The 16,107-nt window shown below is 39.9% G+C and overlaps 1 protein-coding gene across 1 annotated transcript in view; it reads right to left on the reverse strand.

Annotated features, from left to right (window-relative positions):
* ARHGAP20 (Rho GTPase activating protein 20) overlaps positions 1-16,107 on the reverse strand; it is a 156,049-nt gene that overhangs the window by 6,388 nt on the left and 133,554 nt on the right. The window contains exons 9-12 of the mRNA XM_044669017.1: positions 13,543-13,721; positions 9,347-9,508; positions 7,417-7,442; positions 5,728-6,018 (exon numbers count right to left, since the gene is read on the reverse strand). Coding sequence (XP_044524952.1) covers positions 5,728-6,018; positions 7,417-7,442; positions 9,347-9,508; positions 13,543-13,721 — 658 coding nt within the window. The remainder of the gene's footprint in view (positions 1-5,727; positions 6,019-7,416; positions 7,443-9,346; positions 9,509-13,542; positions 13,722-16,107) is intronic.

A 16,107-nucleotide genomic window follows, 5' to 3' on the forward strand; every position in this document is an offset into this window, starting at 1 on the left:
CAGCATAAGCTCTATTCTCTTTTCTATTATTTCATATTTATATTATAAATAAATATATTATATATTATATTCTAATATATTAATTATAATATAAATATTATAAAATATAAATTATATTATAAATATAAATTAAATTATTTTAAGAAGTATACACAAGATTGGGTTGGAAGGGGAAAATATTAAACACACACAAACACACAAATATGCACATAGACATGCACAGACAAATTTCCTATTGTGTGTTCTTTTGATTGCTACAATCTTTTCTCTCATAACTTTTGGACTTGAACAGACACATCTGTCAAAATCAGAGAAAACAGAGGGAAATTTATATACTTATAGTTAGATGGATCCATGATTCAACCTGAATATACTTCTGGCCACTTGGGCACGGATGAGGACAATGGTAAAACTGGCTTACTAAGGGGTGGCCTGGAAAATTTACAACACTTCATAAAGTGAAGGTGGTGAGGAAAAACACTTACTCAGACCTATTAATTTATGACACTTAAACTCTCCAGTGCTAGCCTGAGGAGTAGCTGTCGCATTGCTTTGTTAGGCTATAAACCAGACTACCACTGTCAAGGGTATCATATAATATTTTGCACACCTTTCTTTCCTTCTATCCTAGTGTGATTAAGTAGCCTGATACTTTTTCCTAGTGATGATGATCTCAAGAAAAATCACTGGAGCTGTAATGCATCCACAGCCTCATAGCAAGAATGGATGGTTTATAGAAGAAGTATCAAACATGCAGCTTGCAAAGCTGCCCACAACTCTCCTGAATGTGGCCTAAACCATATTCAAATGTAATTGGGAAATAGTTAACAAAAACAAACAAAAGATAATGTTAATATATAGTTTTCTAAAACAGGGATCCTTATGTATGGGTTAGTGGCTTCCATTTCAATTTGAATTTGATACCATTAGTTTATAGCATTCCTGAGGTCTTGGTTATTATTATTATTTATTATTATTCCTGTTGACTCCTTAGGAGCATAGGGCCGCAACCATCTCATGCCAGCGGACTCTGTTCTGGGCAACTTCCCCCAGCTGGGCCCATGTCATTCCGACTGTTTTTGTTTCATTTTCGGCAGATCTTCGCCAGGTCTGTTTTGGTCTTCCGACTTTCCTCCTCCCTGAAGGGTTCCAGCTCAATGCTTGTCTGGCTACGTTGTCTTCCAGTTTTCGTAGCGTATGTCCTATCCATCTCCACTTACGTTTCTTTATGTCCTGACTAATGGGATACTGGATTGTTCTTTCCCAGAGACTAGCATTGGAGATCTTTTCAGGCCATCTGATGTTCAAGATGTGACGTAGACATCTATTAACAAAGACTTGGAGTTTATTGGTGTTAGTGCTCGTCACTCTCCAGCTTTCTGATCCATATAGGAGGACGGCCTTTACATTGGTATTGAAGATTCGGAGCTTAGTGACGAGGGACAGTGCTCCCTCCAAACTCTGTCTGGCCCCCAAGAAAGGACATTTATACCCGGTTGTCAGGTCTAGGATATCCAGGCCCCTGACAACCTGAAAGAGGGAAGCCACTGGATCAGAGGGCAGAAGTGATCATCATCTATCTATAAGATCTACTGTTTTCTTTTGTATTGCTTTCACTCCTTGGTTTTGACATCACTTCTAGAAATACCAGCCCTTGCTTTTTTTTTTTTTTTTTTTTTTTATTTTGTTCTGCAGTGAAATCTGGCTGGGTATAGCAATGACTTCCTCACTCTTTCTGATTAGAATTGGGACCTCTTTTCCCAATGGTTCTTCTTTCATGCCCACTGTAGATTATTATCCTCAGTGCCTCGTATGTGCCAACAGGCTTATTATGTTCACATGAATACTGAGCCATTAGAAGACCCTTGGGGAATGTGATGGTGGGTGGGAACATAAGAATGTGCCACAATCACTCTCAAAGGAGCTTGTCATTAAGGTCTCTGGGAATGAGTCTATCATCAAACATTAGTTTTTAGGCTGTTTTCCCCTCCTTTACTTAAGTATTATTTCCTGGGTTGAGGCCAGTGAGTTCAGTTGGCTAAGATATGGATCAAAGAAGATATAGCAGAGGGCAAAGCTAAGTGGATCAGAGTCCTCGGTTTAAATCTGGCCTTAGACACTTCCTAGTTGTGTGACCCTGGGCAAGTCACCATTTCACCCCATTGCCTATCCCTCAATGCTCCTCTGCCTTGGATCCAATACACAGTATTGATTCTAAGATGTTATGCCACTTCCTAACTATGACGTTGGACAAGTCACAACCTCTTTAGGCCTTAGCATTCTCAGTTGTAAAATGAGGGGGCTAGATTAGATAACCTCTAAGATTTCTTCTAACTCAATGTATGAGATTTTATTCACAGGGAAGCCCACTGTTAGTTACTACAGTGATAAATAAAGATAAGCCAACAGCTCTGTGAGCTATATTACAGTCAGATCTCCTGTCAGGAGGAAGTGTAAGCTAAATAAAGACTCATTGGTAGAGGCAGGGAGAGGTACAAATTAGAAATGAACCGACAACAATAATAGCCTCATTTGTAGTCTAACAAGGTAATTATTTTTGGAAACGGGCACACAAAAAGATAATGGTTACTCTAAACCAACAGATATATGGAATTAAAAACAACAATAAACCCTTACAAAATGTCCTTTTACATCTCCTGATCCACCCAATCTTTGAAGAAAGCTATTCATGGGTGACAAGTTCCAATTTTTCTTGCTCCATCCCACCTTGTGGGGGAACTGGTCTGTTTCTATCACTGAATAAGTGAATCCTTCCTCTGTTAGAATAAGTGAATCCTTCCTCTGTTAATCCACCAGACTCCCTTAATCACCAATGAGCACTAGCTGCTTTAAAAGTCAGTTTTAGAAAAGAGACCAGAAAAAAAATCTGTTACTCCCGAATACAGGAAATCACCAATGATCACCAATGAGCACTAGTTGCTTTAAAAGTCAGTTTTAGAAAAGAGACCAGAAAAAAATTCGTTACTCCCAAATACGGGAATGACTCCCTTTTTGAATCACAGTAGAAAACATACTATGATCTGTCTTGAAGAAAAACACCATTAAATCTCCAACTTATACTTGAAAGATAATGACTCGTAACATCTCAATGAACTCTGCCACAGCTGGAATAACAAGTTATGAAATTCAGCTGCCATCCCAGCTGAGAAGAAGACCCAAAATCAAAGTCAGGGTTTCCTAGTGGGCAGGTCCAGAATTATAATCCCCGAGCCACAGGATTCGGCCAAGCTCTTCCTCCTCTCACAAAGCAAAGGCCAGGTCACCAGCAAAACTTTCAAGTTCACATGAGAGGGTGGGAGGAAGGAGGGCGGTGGATGTGAACTTTGGCTAGAAGGCCCAGTGAATCAAAGCTGTGGGGTCTCAGACAACACTCTTTCAAAAACAGTTTGATGTGGTACACTTCTTTTCAAGTAAAGGCAATGCACCGGATACCTGATGGGAGTACTTAAGGACTGCTTCAGGACAGTTTTTTATTTTTTTAGTTAAAGAGAGTAAGGGAGAGGGAGGGACATGCAAACGGAAGATGTCTGCTTGTTTTCACAACAGTAGGATAAAAAAAAAAAAACAACCCACATCTTCTGTCTTAGTATCAGGTTTGAAGGCAGAACATCAGAAACGGTTAGGCAATTAGGGTTCCGTGACTTGTCTAGGGTCACCACAGGTATGTCTGAGGCCATATTTGAATCCAGGACCTCCTGATTATAGCCTGGAGCTCTATCTACTGTGCTACCCAATAGCAGGATTAAAAAAAAAAACAAACCACAGAACTGTGATTTCATGGATATAGGGAATAATAAGACATAATCTAAGCATTTATTTAGTGCCTATTATTTGTCAGGCACTGTGCTGGGCACTGGGGACTAAAAAGAGAAAATGTGAATAGTTCTTGCCCTCTTTAGGCGCTTATGTTTTTTCAGTGGGAGCCACTTAAAAGGATGATGCTTTCTTGCTTTAAATTTATGAGGAAGTGAATTCAAATGTTATTATTGGCATTTTGCAGACAAGGAAACTGAGGCTTAAAAACCTTATGTGATTTTTCCAAAGTCAAAAAGACAAAGTGACAGAACCAAGATTAAAATAGAGACATTCCATTTCCTAATGTGGTGTTCTTTCTTTTTTAACAGCCAGCTTCCCCATTTCTTAGGACTCTGCATATCTTGTGGGCATAACATGTAGTCACAGTCACACCATATATTTTTAGAGTAGAGAGGGACCTTAGACATGATCTAGCTAAGCCACCTCATTTATAGGAAATTGAGGCTTATTGGGGGTAAAGAGATTTGTCCAAATAGCAAGTGAAAAAGTTAGGATTTGAACTCAACTTCAATCCAAATATTACAAATTCCCCAATTGAGAGATTGGGCCTAGAATCAGGAAGACTCCTCTTTGGCAGTTCAAATCTGGCCCCAGACACTTATTTGCTGTGTCACTCTGGGCAAATCACTTAACCCTGCTTACCTCAGTTTCCTCCTCTGTAAAATGAGGTGGAGAATGAAAAGGCAAACCACCCCAATATCTCTGCCAAGAAAACCCCAAATGGGGACACAAAGAGTTAGATGAAACTGAACAACAGAACCAGAGTTTAAGGAAACCTTAGAGCTGAAGAGCCGGCTGAATTGACCTTTTAACTCCTTGCTCACTCTTTCATTACATTCCATCTCTCATTTCCATGCCTTTGCACTGGCCATCCCTCATGCCTAGGATGCACCCTCTCCTTGGCTCTGCCTTAGAATTCCTCTCTTCCTTTCAGATGCAGTTCAGTACTAATTTCTGTAGGAAGATTTTGCCAATCTCTCAGCTGCTAGTGCCCTCCACGCCCCCCTCCCTTGCATTGAATCAATGTGTGCATTCGTTATGCATGCATGCCTAATATGCCTACTTATATTGATTAACTTGATATTTATGCTGTATCTATTTTTATATGTACTTAAAAAAAACACCTCACCTTCTGTCTTAGAATCAATACTGTGTATTGGTTCCAAGGCAGGAGAGTAATAAGGGCTAGGCAATAGGGGTTAAGTGACTTGCCCAGGGTCACACAACTAGGAAGTGTCTGAGGTCATATTTGAACCCAGGACCTCCCATCTCCAGACTTGGTTCTCTATCTACTGAGCCACCCAGTTGCCCCTTTATATTTACTTCCAATAGAATTTAAGGTCATTGTAAGTAAGGATGGTTTTCATCCTTGTATTTATACCCTTTATTATATATTATATTATAAATACCTTGTATTTATACCCAGAGTGCCTGGGCACATGGCAGGTACTTGGCTCATTGACTGATCTAGTCCAACACAAGCCCTATTTCTGGAACCTAATCAAACATCACTCGATCCATCTATAACGCTGCACTTCTGCAATATCTGCTGGCAATTTAAAGGAATGAGGCCCCACACAGAGCGAGAACAAAATGATTTTTTCGAAGGTACTGGCTGAGGCATTTTAATTAGGCATTTAATTAGTTGACTGGGGGATGAAAACATAGTTATTTGCCTTTGCTACAACCAGAACAAAAATCCACTGTGAGTCTTTCCCTAATTATTTATTATACTACCGGTGTTTTCCTATTATCTAGCCAGCCTCTTGATTTTTCTGTTCTATAAAATATGGTGACGCTGTACTGAGCCCACTGGAAGTCAAGGCAATCACTCGACTTTATTTCCATTCCTGGTTTTCGCTGGTGGAACATTCACTGAATTTGTCCCACACTAGGCATGCTCTCAGTGTGCTATGGGAATGGTAAGCCTGAAACAAAGCCCCACTCCTGTCCTCCGGGCTCCCCAGCCAGCGAGAAAACACAATGGAGCGTCTGGCTTCAGAAATCGCGTGTTTTCTGCTTTGGCAGCGATGCCTAAGAACAGGCTGCCTCCGATAACCTGGGCGAAACCCCCAAATTGGGTACCGCTCCGAATCAAAAGGACAGCTTTTGTCTTTCACAGAATGTACTGACCCATCCACCCCAGGCTCCTTATTTATGCAGCACTTAACTCTGATTTTCCTACAGCATATAAAATCCGAGTTGACATGTTAACAAGCCTCTCTCACTTCAATGGCATGAAGTGTTCTCCTTACTGCTGATATATTAAAGAATATCCCAGGGAGAGAGGCATGGCAAGGGGCCAAACGGGGCCGAATAAACGAATGCTAAGAAAAACAGGGGGAGAGGCCCTGAGCAACCTGGAACAGGCATTCTTACAGCTCAATTGCCTCCCTAGGGCTGGAACAACCCATAAAGCCAGTCCTCAGCAGCTGAATTGCTGTCTAGCCAACACTCGCTCCACAAGCCGGACTGAGTTTTATCGGCTTTTGTCCTTGTTTACATGGGTAAATTGGATGCTTTGGGAGATGCCTCACTCTAGTCTCTCTGCTTCACAGAAATGTAAGGGCTAATAGCCCCTCATAGTTGCAAAGAGTCTTCTAGATACGTTATCTCCTCAGATCCTCACAACTCTGGGAGGAGGGGAAATGGAATTGTCCATATGGGTTTGTTTTCATTTGTCCCCCCCCCTCCCCCGTGAACAAAATCTATTTTCTCTCCTTTGTATGAGACCCCAAACTCTTCTATACACTTTGATCTTTTTTAACCTTCCTCAGCTGGATGCAGACATTCTTTAAGAGAAGCATGCTAGGAGGTCCTTTGTATTCCCAAACGATTTTTAAAGAACAATTCACTCGGCCGTTACAATATTGTTGTTTGTTACCCTATAAAAGGTTACAGGGTAAACTAAGAGACCATACTGAGGAGACTGAACAATCTTACACAAAGTTTCAATGGCCCATCGATCATTTCATATTAACATCATTTATGTGTTATCCATTCATCTTGCCTTGAGGTCAGGGTTTCCTGCTCATCATTATTCCCTGAGAATAATGGTCCACTGATCCACCCCAGCTCTACTGGGCCCAATTCTAGTTTGAATCTTTTATCAGGCACATTATTTATTATAAGAATAATTCACTTATAAGCCCGGTGTCCTAAGAAAGTAATAATAGCCTTACTTAGAAGGAAGAGGCATCAAGTTAATTACTCTACTTTGATGCTCTGGGATGTAAAAAATGAATAAACAGAAAAAAATATCTAAGATCTTAAAAAAATCTGTAGGTTCATTGTCCCATTTTGTTGCCCTTCAGTCTCTTGAAGAAGATCAGGACTTGCAACTGAATCCCTAGGTTTTGTCTCTATTAAATTACCCTAGCCAAATGAGGATAATATTAGCACCTACTTCCCAGGGTCGTTGTGAGGATTAAATGAGATAATATTTGTAATGTACTCTGCAAACCTTAAAGATCCATAGACATGTTAGCTAGTGCCAGCACCATCATCACCACCACTACCATCATTATCATATTTCAGCACTTTTCCTCAGGCATGTTCCTTGGGGGAGATTAATCATACCTGACCGTCATCATTTCTAGTTCCACCTCCAAAAAAGGGAAGAGGGGATTCATGGGAAAGAAAGAGTTAGACTAGAAAATTGCTGAAATTTTGACTTTTTGTCTCCCAAGTCTGCCCTCTCTGGTTCATCTTCCTCATTTGGCTGTCTAGAAGAGAAAGCCTCAGGGATCTCTCTGATGACATGGTGTGTGAGGTTTCCACATCTCAAGAACAGACTTGGCTCAATCTCATTTCTCTATAAAGACTGATTTTAAGCTTTATAGTTCAAATTTTGGCTGATCAGAAACCAATCACCCTTTTATAACACCACTAAAATGAATGTAACTGCTCTCTTGCAACACTGATTTACCTAAAATTTCCTTTTTGTGGAACTAATGATTCGAGATGGGATAGGTCTATACAGAAACTCATAACTGATTAAATACTTCCAAAACACTGGCAAGATGCCATAAATTCTGTATGTGGGTATATTGTAATCTGTAGAGAATACTAGGAAGCTCACACATTTAGTTTCTTGTTAAAATGCCAGGGAAAAAAAAGCAGATTGCATTGCATTTTCTTAAAGCACCATCCATGGTACAATTTGATAAGTATCAGATGAAACATGCATATTTGTCACGGTCCATTTGTTAAGAGATGATGATTTGTACATACTCAATAAGATTAAACTAAAGATGCAGTTGGTTACTTGTGAGAAAAGAAGAGATAGAGTTCTCCCAAAGTCTTTCATGATCCCCTTTAAACCTAATGCCCAAATCCGTCCTCAGACACTTATTCGCTGTGTGATCTGTCTCCGAATTGAAACTAAGAAAGAAGTGAAGGCCTTAAAAAAAAAAAAAAAAAAAGCTAATACTTTTCCCTTTGTTGATTACCTCCAGGGTTTTCAAAAATATTTTGTTTTCATGTAGTTGTTGGCATGTTCTCTATCCTCACTGAATTGTAAACTTCTTGAAAATAGGGACTGTATTTTATTTACTTGTTTGTATATTTCCATTATTTCGTAAGGTGCTAAGCACAGAGAAGGTGCTAATATATGCTTTTTTGACTATCTAATTGTATTATTCCATTCTTTCCTCATTTCTGCTTTTTACTTCTCTATGCTGAGATAGGAATATAGAACTTTTGCTATTTCAGGGCATCCATAGTCTTGTGAAGAGTAAACCCTTGATTGAAGGTGGAGTGGCTACCTGGGCCTCCTTTCCTTCAAAGCCTTATATAAAGTAGCCATTGACTCTAGCTGCTACATTCCAAGTTGGTGAAGAATTTCTGAAGGAAGACATTTTTAGAAAAATTGACTAAGTTTACCAGCAATTATTATGTAACCATGTAGAAGATTTTAGTAAGTGGGACTGGATGAGTGAGAAAGGAAGAGAATCTCAAAGACTGATAATACTGGGCAAGAGAAAGCCTTCTCTGGGTCTTGATTTCTTCATCTCTATAAAGAGTACAGATCTGGACTAGGTCATAATTAAGGATCCCCCTGCTCTGTAATTAGGATAATAAGAGGTACTGGTCCTTGCTGCTCCAGTAATTTCCATTTCACCTTTGTATTTCTTCAGCGAAGAAAAAAATGATAGGAAAAACAATACAAATACCATATATCTCATAGCAATTTTACTATTTCAGAATTAAAGTAGATTAAAAAAATTTCCAAGGAAACATTCACTGTGGGAGTGGAAGAGAGGGAGGGAAGGTGGCGAAAAAGAGTAGGTGGCGTGGAAAGAGGTGTTATAGTATGTTAGGGAAGCTGCCTGCAGTGGTATCTGTAGGTGGAGGCTTTGAAAGTCTGTGGGTGCCAACTTCAATTACATTTGGGGGAAGTTTTATTTATTTATTTCCCCAGAGAATGTGAATTTAATAAAGTTTCTTGCAAATGGGCCAGAACATTCAGAATAAAGCAAGACGGAGCAGGTCTGGAGCCTTTTCCTACCTTTAAGACGGATGCTGTCACGAAAATGGATTCACAGTCTAGGTGCACCTCTGCTCCTGAGTTAAGTTTCTCCTTCAGCTCTCTGCAGGATTTGACATTCGCAGATTGCCTGAAAATACCTTTCGTGAGGGGCCCTTTTTGATTTAGAAAGAAAAGCATGTCCTGTTGGGAGGGAAAAAAGAAAACAAGACAGTCTTTCACACACATTGGCAAGTGAATATGTTTTGCCCTTTCTGGCAGTCAGAGCCTAGGCCCTGCCTGCTAAGGGCCCTGGGATGCTGAGGCTGGAGGAAACACGTCATTAAAGTATGAGCTCAGTTCTTCTGGATACTTTAAAGTTCTCTCTCCCTCCCCCAACTTTCTATTATCCAGCTATTAGAGCAATAGGCCATAAACACTATTCTTATCGCAGCCCTCCTCATGAACTCATAGTCCTCTGGGATGCCTATGGCATTGCATCCAAATCCCTCTGCTGGATTTTTAAAGACTGAGAGGCAGACATGATGCAGGAGCAAGAACATAACTTCAAATCAGAAAGACCTTGGTTTGAATTAGTTACTGTTTGTGTGAACCCGGGCATGTCATTTAAAACTGCCTAACCTCAGTTTCTACTGTAAAATAAAGGGGTTGGACTAGATGGCCTCTAAGATTATTTTCTAGCTCTTGATCTATAATCCTACATATGAGTTAGGATCCTAGCCACTAATTCCTCACATTTTTCATTACTCTACAACAGTGATTCCCAAAATGGGCGCCACCGCCCCCTGGTGGGTGCTGCAGCGATCCAAGAGAGCAGTGATGGCCACAGGTACATTTATATTTCCCATTAATTGCTATTAAAATTTTTAAAAATTAATTTCCAGGGAGCTAAGTAATATTTTTTCTGGAAAGAGGGCGGTAGGCCAAAAAAGTTTGGGAACCACTGTTCTACAACATGGCTCCAGGCTTTTTTGAGCAACTTCACCATTCATTTAGAGGTTGAAAGAGATGATCTTTGAGGTCCCCTCTGACATGAGGGTCCTGATTCTAAAAGTGTGCTTCTCTTTCCATCTCCATTTCTCAAATATTCCTTTTTCTCCATTCTCTAGACTAGATACTCCCACCCCAAGCACCAAGGTTCTCACACTTCCTGCTTTTCAGTTCCCATTTATATATTAACCTTCTCATTAGAATGTAAAAGCAGGGGGCAGCTGGGTAGCTCAGTGGAGTGAGAGTCAGGCCTAGAGACAGGAGGTCCTAGGTTCAAACCCAGCCTCAGCCACTTCCCAGCTGTGTGACCCTGGGCAAGTCACTTGACCCCCATTGCCCACCCTTACCAATCTTCCACCTGTGAGACAGTACAAGGGTTTAAAAAAAAATAAAAAAAAAACATAAAAAAAAAAGAATGTAAAAGCATCTTGTGGGCCAGTACTGTCTTTCTTGGTGTTTTTACTTTCATCCTCAGGGCTTAGCACTTAGTAAGCACTTAATAAATGCTTGCTGCCTTGCCTTGCCTTGAAAAACAAGTTAAAATCTACGTCTTTTCTAGGAAACTTGCTTTAATTATGTCGTTCAGTCTGTCTTACACTCTGTAACCTCATATGGGGTTTTCTTGGCAAATATACAGAAGTGGTTTGCCATTTTCTTCTTCAGCTCCTTTTATAGATGAGGGAACTGAGGCAAAAAGGTTAAGTGACTGTCTCAGGGTCACACAGCTAGTATGTCTGAGGCCAGATTTGAACTCACAAAAATGAGTCTTTTTGACTCTAGGCCCAGCACTCTGTCTACTGAGCCTGCTTTAATGATATTCCATCACAATCAGTTTTATATTCTCTCAGCACTTAGAGGTTCAACATTGCCAGGGTATTCACTGGCACTTCAGTTTCCTTCTTCTCCTATCCTCCCACTGGCATTAGCCTGTAAATCAGAATGCAAGAATGAGTCGGATTTCTTTTTATCTTTCTATAGTGCCTAGTATATTATTGAGACTGTAAGTAGGGGCTTGGGAAATACTGGCTAATATTATTTGATTAAAATTTATTTTCTAGTATCTCTCACTCATTTAGGTGGGTGATCCCCATTTTCTCAGGAAATAAAGATAAAACCTGGACCTGTAATTTCATTGATATATTTCTGGTGAGCATCTTCTCGGCAACTTGTAGTCTTTTTTTTTATTTTAAACTTATACCTTCTGTTTTAGTGTCAGTTCTAAGAAGAGCAAGAGCTAGGCAATTGGGGTTAAGTGACTTGTCCAGGGTCATACATCTAGGAAATGTCTAAGGCTAGATTCTAGGCCTGGCCCTATCCATTGTGTTACTTAGCTGCCCCTGCAACTTATAGTCTAAAAATAGATGCTGAGAATACTGAGGTGGTCAGTGATTGGCCTGGGTTCACTCAACCAGTTTGAGTCTGAAACAAGACCCTACCAGACGAAAGTTTTTTGTCTTTATATCTCCAGGGCTTAGAAATTGAATTTGAAGATTTCCGACTTGTTCTGCAAAAGTTGCCCCTGGGCTTCAAATAAAGGGGACAAAAGAAGGGATAGAGCATTTAGGGAAATGGTTAGACAAAGCCATTAGAAGAGGAGGGCAACTAGGTAACAGAGTAGATAGAGTGCCAAGCTTGGACTCAAGAGAACCTGGGTTCAAATCTGGCCTCAGACAGTTTCTGGTTGTGTGACCCTAAGCAAGTGATTTAACCCTAATTGCCTAGCCCTTGCTGCTCTTCTGTCCTTAGAATTCATACTAAGAGAGAAGATAATGGTTAAAAAAAAAAAAAGGCATATGTAAAAGAGAAGGCTTTAAGAGAGTAACTTGAATGATAATGATGACAACTACTGCTGCCGCCACCACCACCAATCAAAATGTCCGAACAAGCTTGAAGGGCCACATTCTTCATCACCAGAGAGGGGTTGGGGGGGCAATGTCTCTGACACATGCAATGGGAGTACACAGTAGATACTGAGTTTAAGCTGCTTGATGGACAAAGTATTGGATCAGGAAGTTAGCTCCAGGGTAAAACAAACAGATGGAAGAGGCTTTTTGTATAGAAACCCCCAAACTACACAAATTTACTAAGAGACACTTAGAAGACTCAGTCTTTGCCCCTCAAGGAGCTTCATGATAGAATCCCACCCCCTTCCATGGCAAGTTTACCTTGAATAACACAAGTTATAAGACTGTAAATGCATGAGAGACCCCAAAGGTCCATGAGTCAGTCCAACTTTTTGGCGCCCTTCCTAAGGGCACTGAGGGGGGTGGGGTGGGTGGAGTGATCCATAAGATGTGATCTTGAAAAATCATTTTGGTAGCAGTAGATCTTGCCCCACTACAAAATAATAGCTATCATTTATATGTTGCTTTAAAGCTTACAATGCACTTTACAGAGATCTTTTTGTCCTCATAACAATCCTAGGAGGAAAGTGCTATTATCCCTATTTTACAGTTGAGGAAACTAAGGCAAATAGAGATTGAGTGATTTGCCCATGGTCAAACAGCTAGTAAGAATCCAAGGCATGATCTGAACTCAGGTCTTCCTGATTTCAGGTCCAGGGCACTATCTACTTCATCCTCTATCTTAGTTACTTTGTAATTGCCTGGTTCTTTTTACTACAAACCTCCTCATTCATTAGAGCTTCGAGATCAGGCTAGTTGGCTTGTTCTGTTCAGTTCAATTATTGGATCATAGATTCAGAGCTGGAAGTGATGTAGCAGACTCATCCCTTTACACATGGCGAAACTGAGGCCAAGAGGAGTTAAGTGACTTTTTCTGAGTTAAATAGCTAGAGTCTAAGTTTGCATCTATGGCACACTTTAAAACCTCAACTTCAAAGCAATTTTCAAGTAGCTCTTCTGCTTGCTTTCTTTGTGGCCATCCTTCTTTAAATGGCCATATAAAAGTTATCCTGGGACACCCATTTTCTGACCACATTCAACCCAGGGGAACCAGGATCTGGTGATGGGAAGCATCACTTGCTTTCCATCCTTGATGTTTTACCACTTTCTTGCACTGAGAGGAAAGCTAAGGTGAGAATAAGAGTTTGGGCATTGCTGTCCCTCTGCTTTGGCTCATTCCCTTTCTTTCTCCAGCCTGAAATGTCCTCCTCACTCACAAAACACTGAACACCAATTTCAAAAGCAAATACCAGGACTACTCTACCTTTTCAACCTCTTTTGCCTTTTGTGGTATGTAGCTGGGCAGAATGGAGGAAGACTCACCAAGACAGGTTTGGGCAGGTTGTCGTTTTCACAGATCTCTGGCAGTGAAACCCCAAAGAGCTGCCCTGGCATCGGGGATGTTGGAGACATTGGCATGTTGTCCAGGTGAGTGCTGGAGCCTCGCCAAAAGGCCCAATTTATGATAGATCTTCTTCTTTTAAACATCTTCTGGCTGGGATCTGAGGAACATGAGATACTTAGCAGAATAAATTCATTTCAATTAGACTCTATTGCCATTGTTAGGTTTTGGTTTGGTTGCTATGACTCGAACAGAAAAAACAACCCCAACACATCAGAATATGAACAGGTATACTCTGTTATACAGCAACTGAATCTCTAGAACTCCCCTGCAACCGAGGTTACAAATTCAGGAAAAGATCTAAAATATACAAAATCTTATAATTCATTCTAGCGGAATTTCAAGGTTTCTTCATACCCATTTTGGGGTCTTTTGTCAGCAATATTGAGCTAAGAAGGAAATATGTGTTCTGGGATGCTTCCTTAAGGGTCCTGGCTTTGGATTTCCAAAGATGGGAGAAAGTGAAAGAGAAGGGGAAGAAAGCTTATTTACATGATTGAAATAACTTGTAAAAAGGCTTTCCAGTCCAATAAACATCTGTTTCCCCACACTGCAGATGAAAATAGTAGGCCCAGAAAAGAATTTTAAAATGTGCCCAGTGAATTATAGGAAGGCAACAGACTAGTGAAAAAAGGTTTTAAAATTATTTTTCAATGAGATGTCAAGAACATATCTTACTTCTTCCCTCCAATCTGCTCCATGGTGATAATAAACTCAGAATAAGAGAAGGCACAATTCACAGGATGTGTGTAACATTCTGTGATTCCTTCTTTTGCTAATAAATCTCAATGCAAGACTTCCTTCTCCCTTTAAACAGGCAACTTTCAAAAGCATGCTGCATCCTTCCATGTGATTTTTATTACATCTTACAGTGAAACAATAAACTCTGATAGTTATTTAAGGCTAGTTTTCTTTTTCTTCTTAACCCTTTAGCTAGGGGTATTTATTAAGATGATATAGAAGAATAGTTGGTACAAATAACTCCACCCCCTCCTCCCCATCAAAGGTTGTGAAACATTCTCTTATAAATATGTACAGAATCATGGGAAAAATAGACTCAAGGTTATATAGCTAAGGATTGAGGAGTAACACAAATCTTAGAAGTCCTTATGCTGGCAGTCTTTTCTCTCCTAAGAATAGTCTTCAGTGAAGCTGATAATTTAAGATGAGGGCAGAAGCAAGTGTACCACAGAGCTATTTGCCTTTAGTTGTGATCTGTTTCCCACAGAATTACAGATTTAGAGCTGGAAGGGACCTTAGAGGTCATGAAGTCCAGTACATATGGGGAAACTGAGATCCAGAGACTCACTTTAAGAGACTTTCCAGAATAAGATGACTAATAAGTATCTAAGGTAGGATTCAAGGATCTATCCATTAAACCAGTGATGGGCAAACTACGGCCTGTGGGCCAGATGCTGCCCCCTGAAATGTTCTATCCACAGCACAACATTATTCCTAATCTGATGAATACAATGAGTAGGATACAATACAATGAAACTTGGAAAGAGTTGCCTTAGAAACAGACTGAGAGATGAGCATTTCCTTTCCTTTGGCCCCCTCTTTAAAAAGTTTGCCCATCACTGCATTAAACCATAAACTGCTGCCATTCACATTGATATACTTCTATAGTTTTCCAAAGTATTTTCATCACACACAATCTTGGGAAATAGATATTAATTTATTATGACCTCCATTTTATAGATGGAAACTGAGATTCAGAGATCAATTGATTTGAGCAAGGTCACACATGCTAAGTAGAAGGATCAGTATTTTAACCTAAGACTCTGCTTAGCATAAGTCCAACTTTCTATCTGAATTTTAGATGAAAACATCAATGAATCAAATTTGTAGGTACTGTTAGGTTGGAAAGTAGAGATAATTAAGCAAGAAGAAAGAATTCAAATCCAGTGAAATCCTGAAAGACTAAAAATATGGGCAAAATGAAATGTAAGAATTTATTAAATTATTTATTGACATTAATTTATTAAATTATTAAATTTAGTGCTATATTCGGGCTTAAAAAATCAAATGCACAAGTGCATGAACAGAAGGCTAAATAAGAGTCCAGAGCCTCCAAGTCTGGGGGTGCTCTTCTGGAGGTTGGATAACCATTTGTTGAAGATTTTGTGGATGGAATTTATAGTATGGCTCAGGTTTGGATGAAATGACATTGGAGGTCTCTAATAACCCTAAGTTTTGGAAATTTGCACCAAGATCAACATTTTAGGAGGATGGGATCCAGATATGATGGGATGACACTGTTCTGAGTGTATCGGTTTCTACTGCATGGCAAGACAACAAAATAATAAACAGAAGAGAACAAAAACCCCACAAAACCCTATAGATGAGAGAAATCAAAGAATCTGTTAATAATTTACAACACCCCCATCCCAAACCAATAGCTATTCTGCCCTCTTCAGCAATAGAGTAAGTATATTATCTTTCTCCAGGCTCAGGTATTGTTCAGACAAAATCTTATCTCAACA

This window comes from Gracilinanus agilis, chromosome 3 (assembly GCF_016433145.1).
Source record: "Gracilinanus agilis isolate LMUSP501 chromosome 3, AgileGrace, whole genome shotgun sequence".
Classification (NCBI taxonomy): Eukaryota; Metazoa; Chordata; class Mammalia; order Didelphimorphia; family Didelphidae; genus Gracilinanus; species Gracilinanus agilis.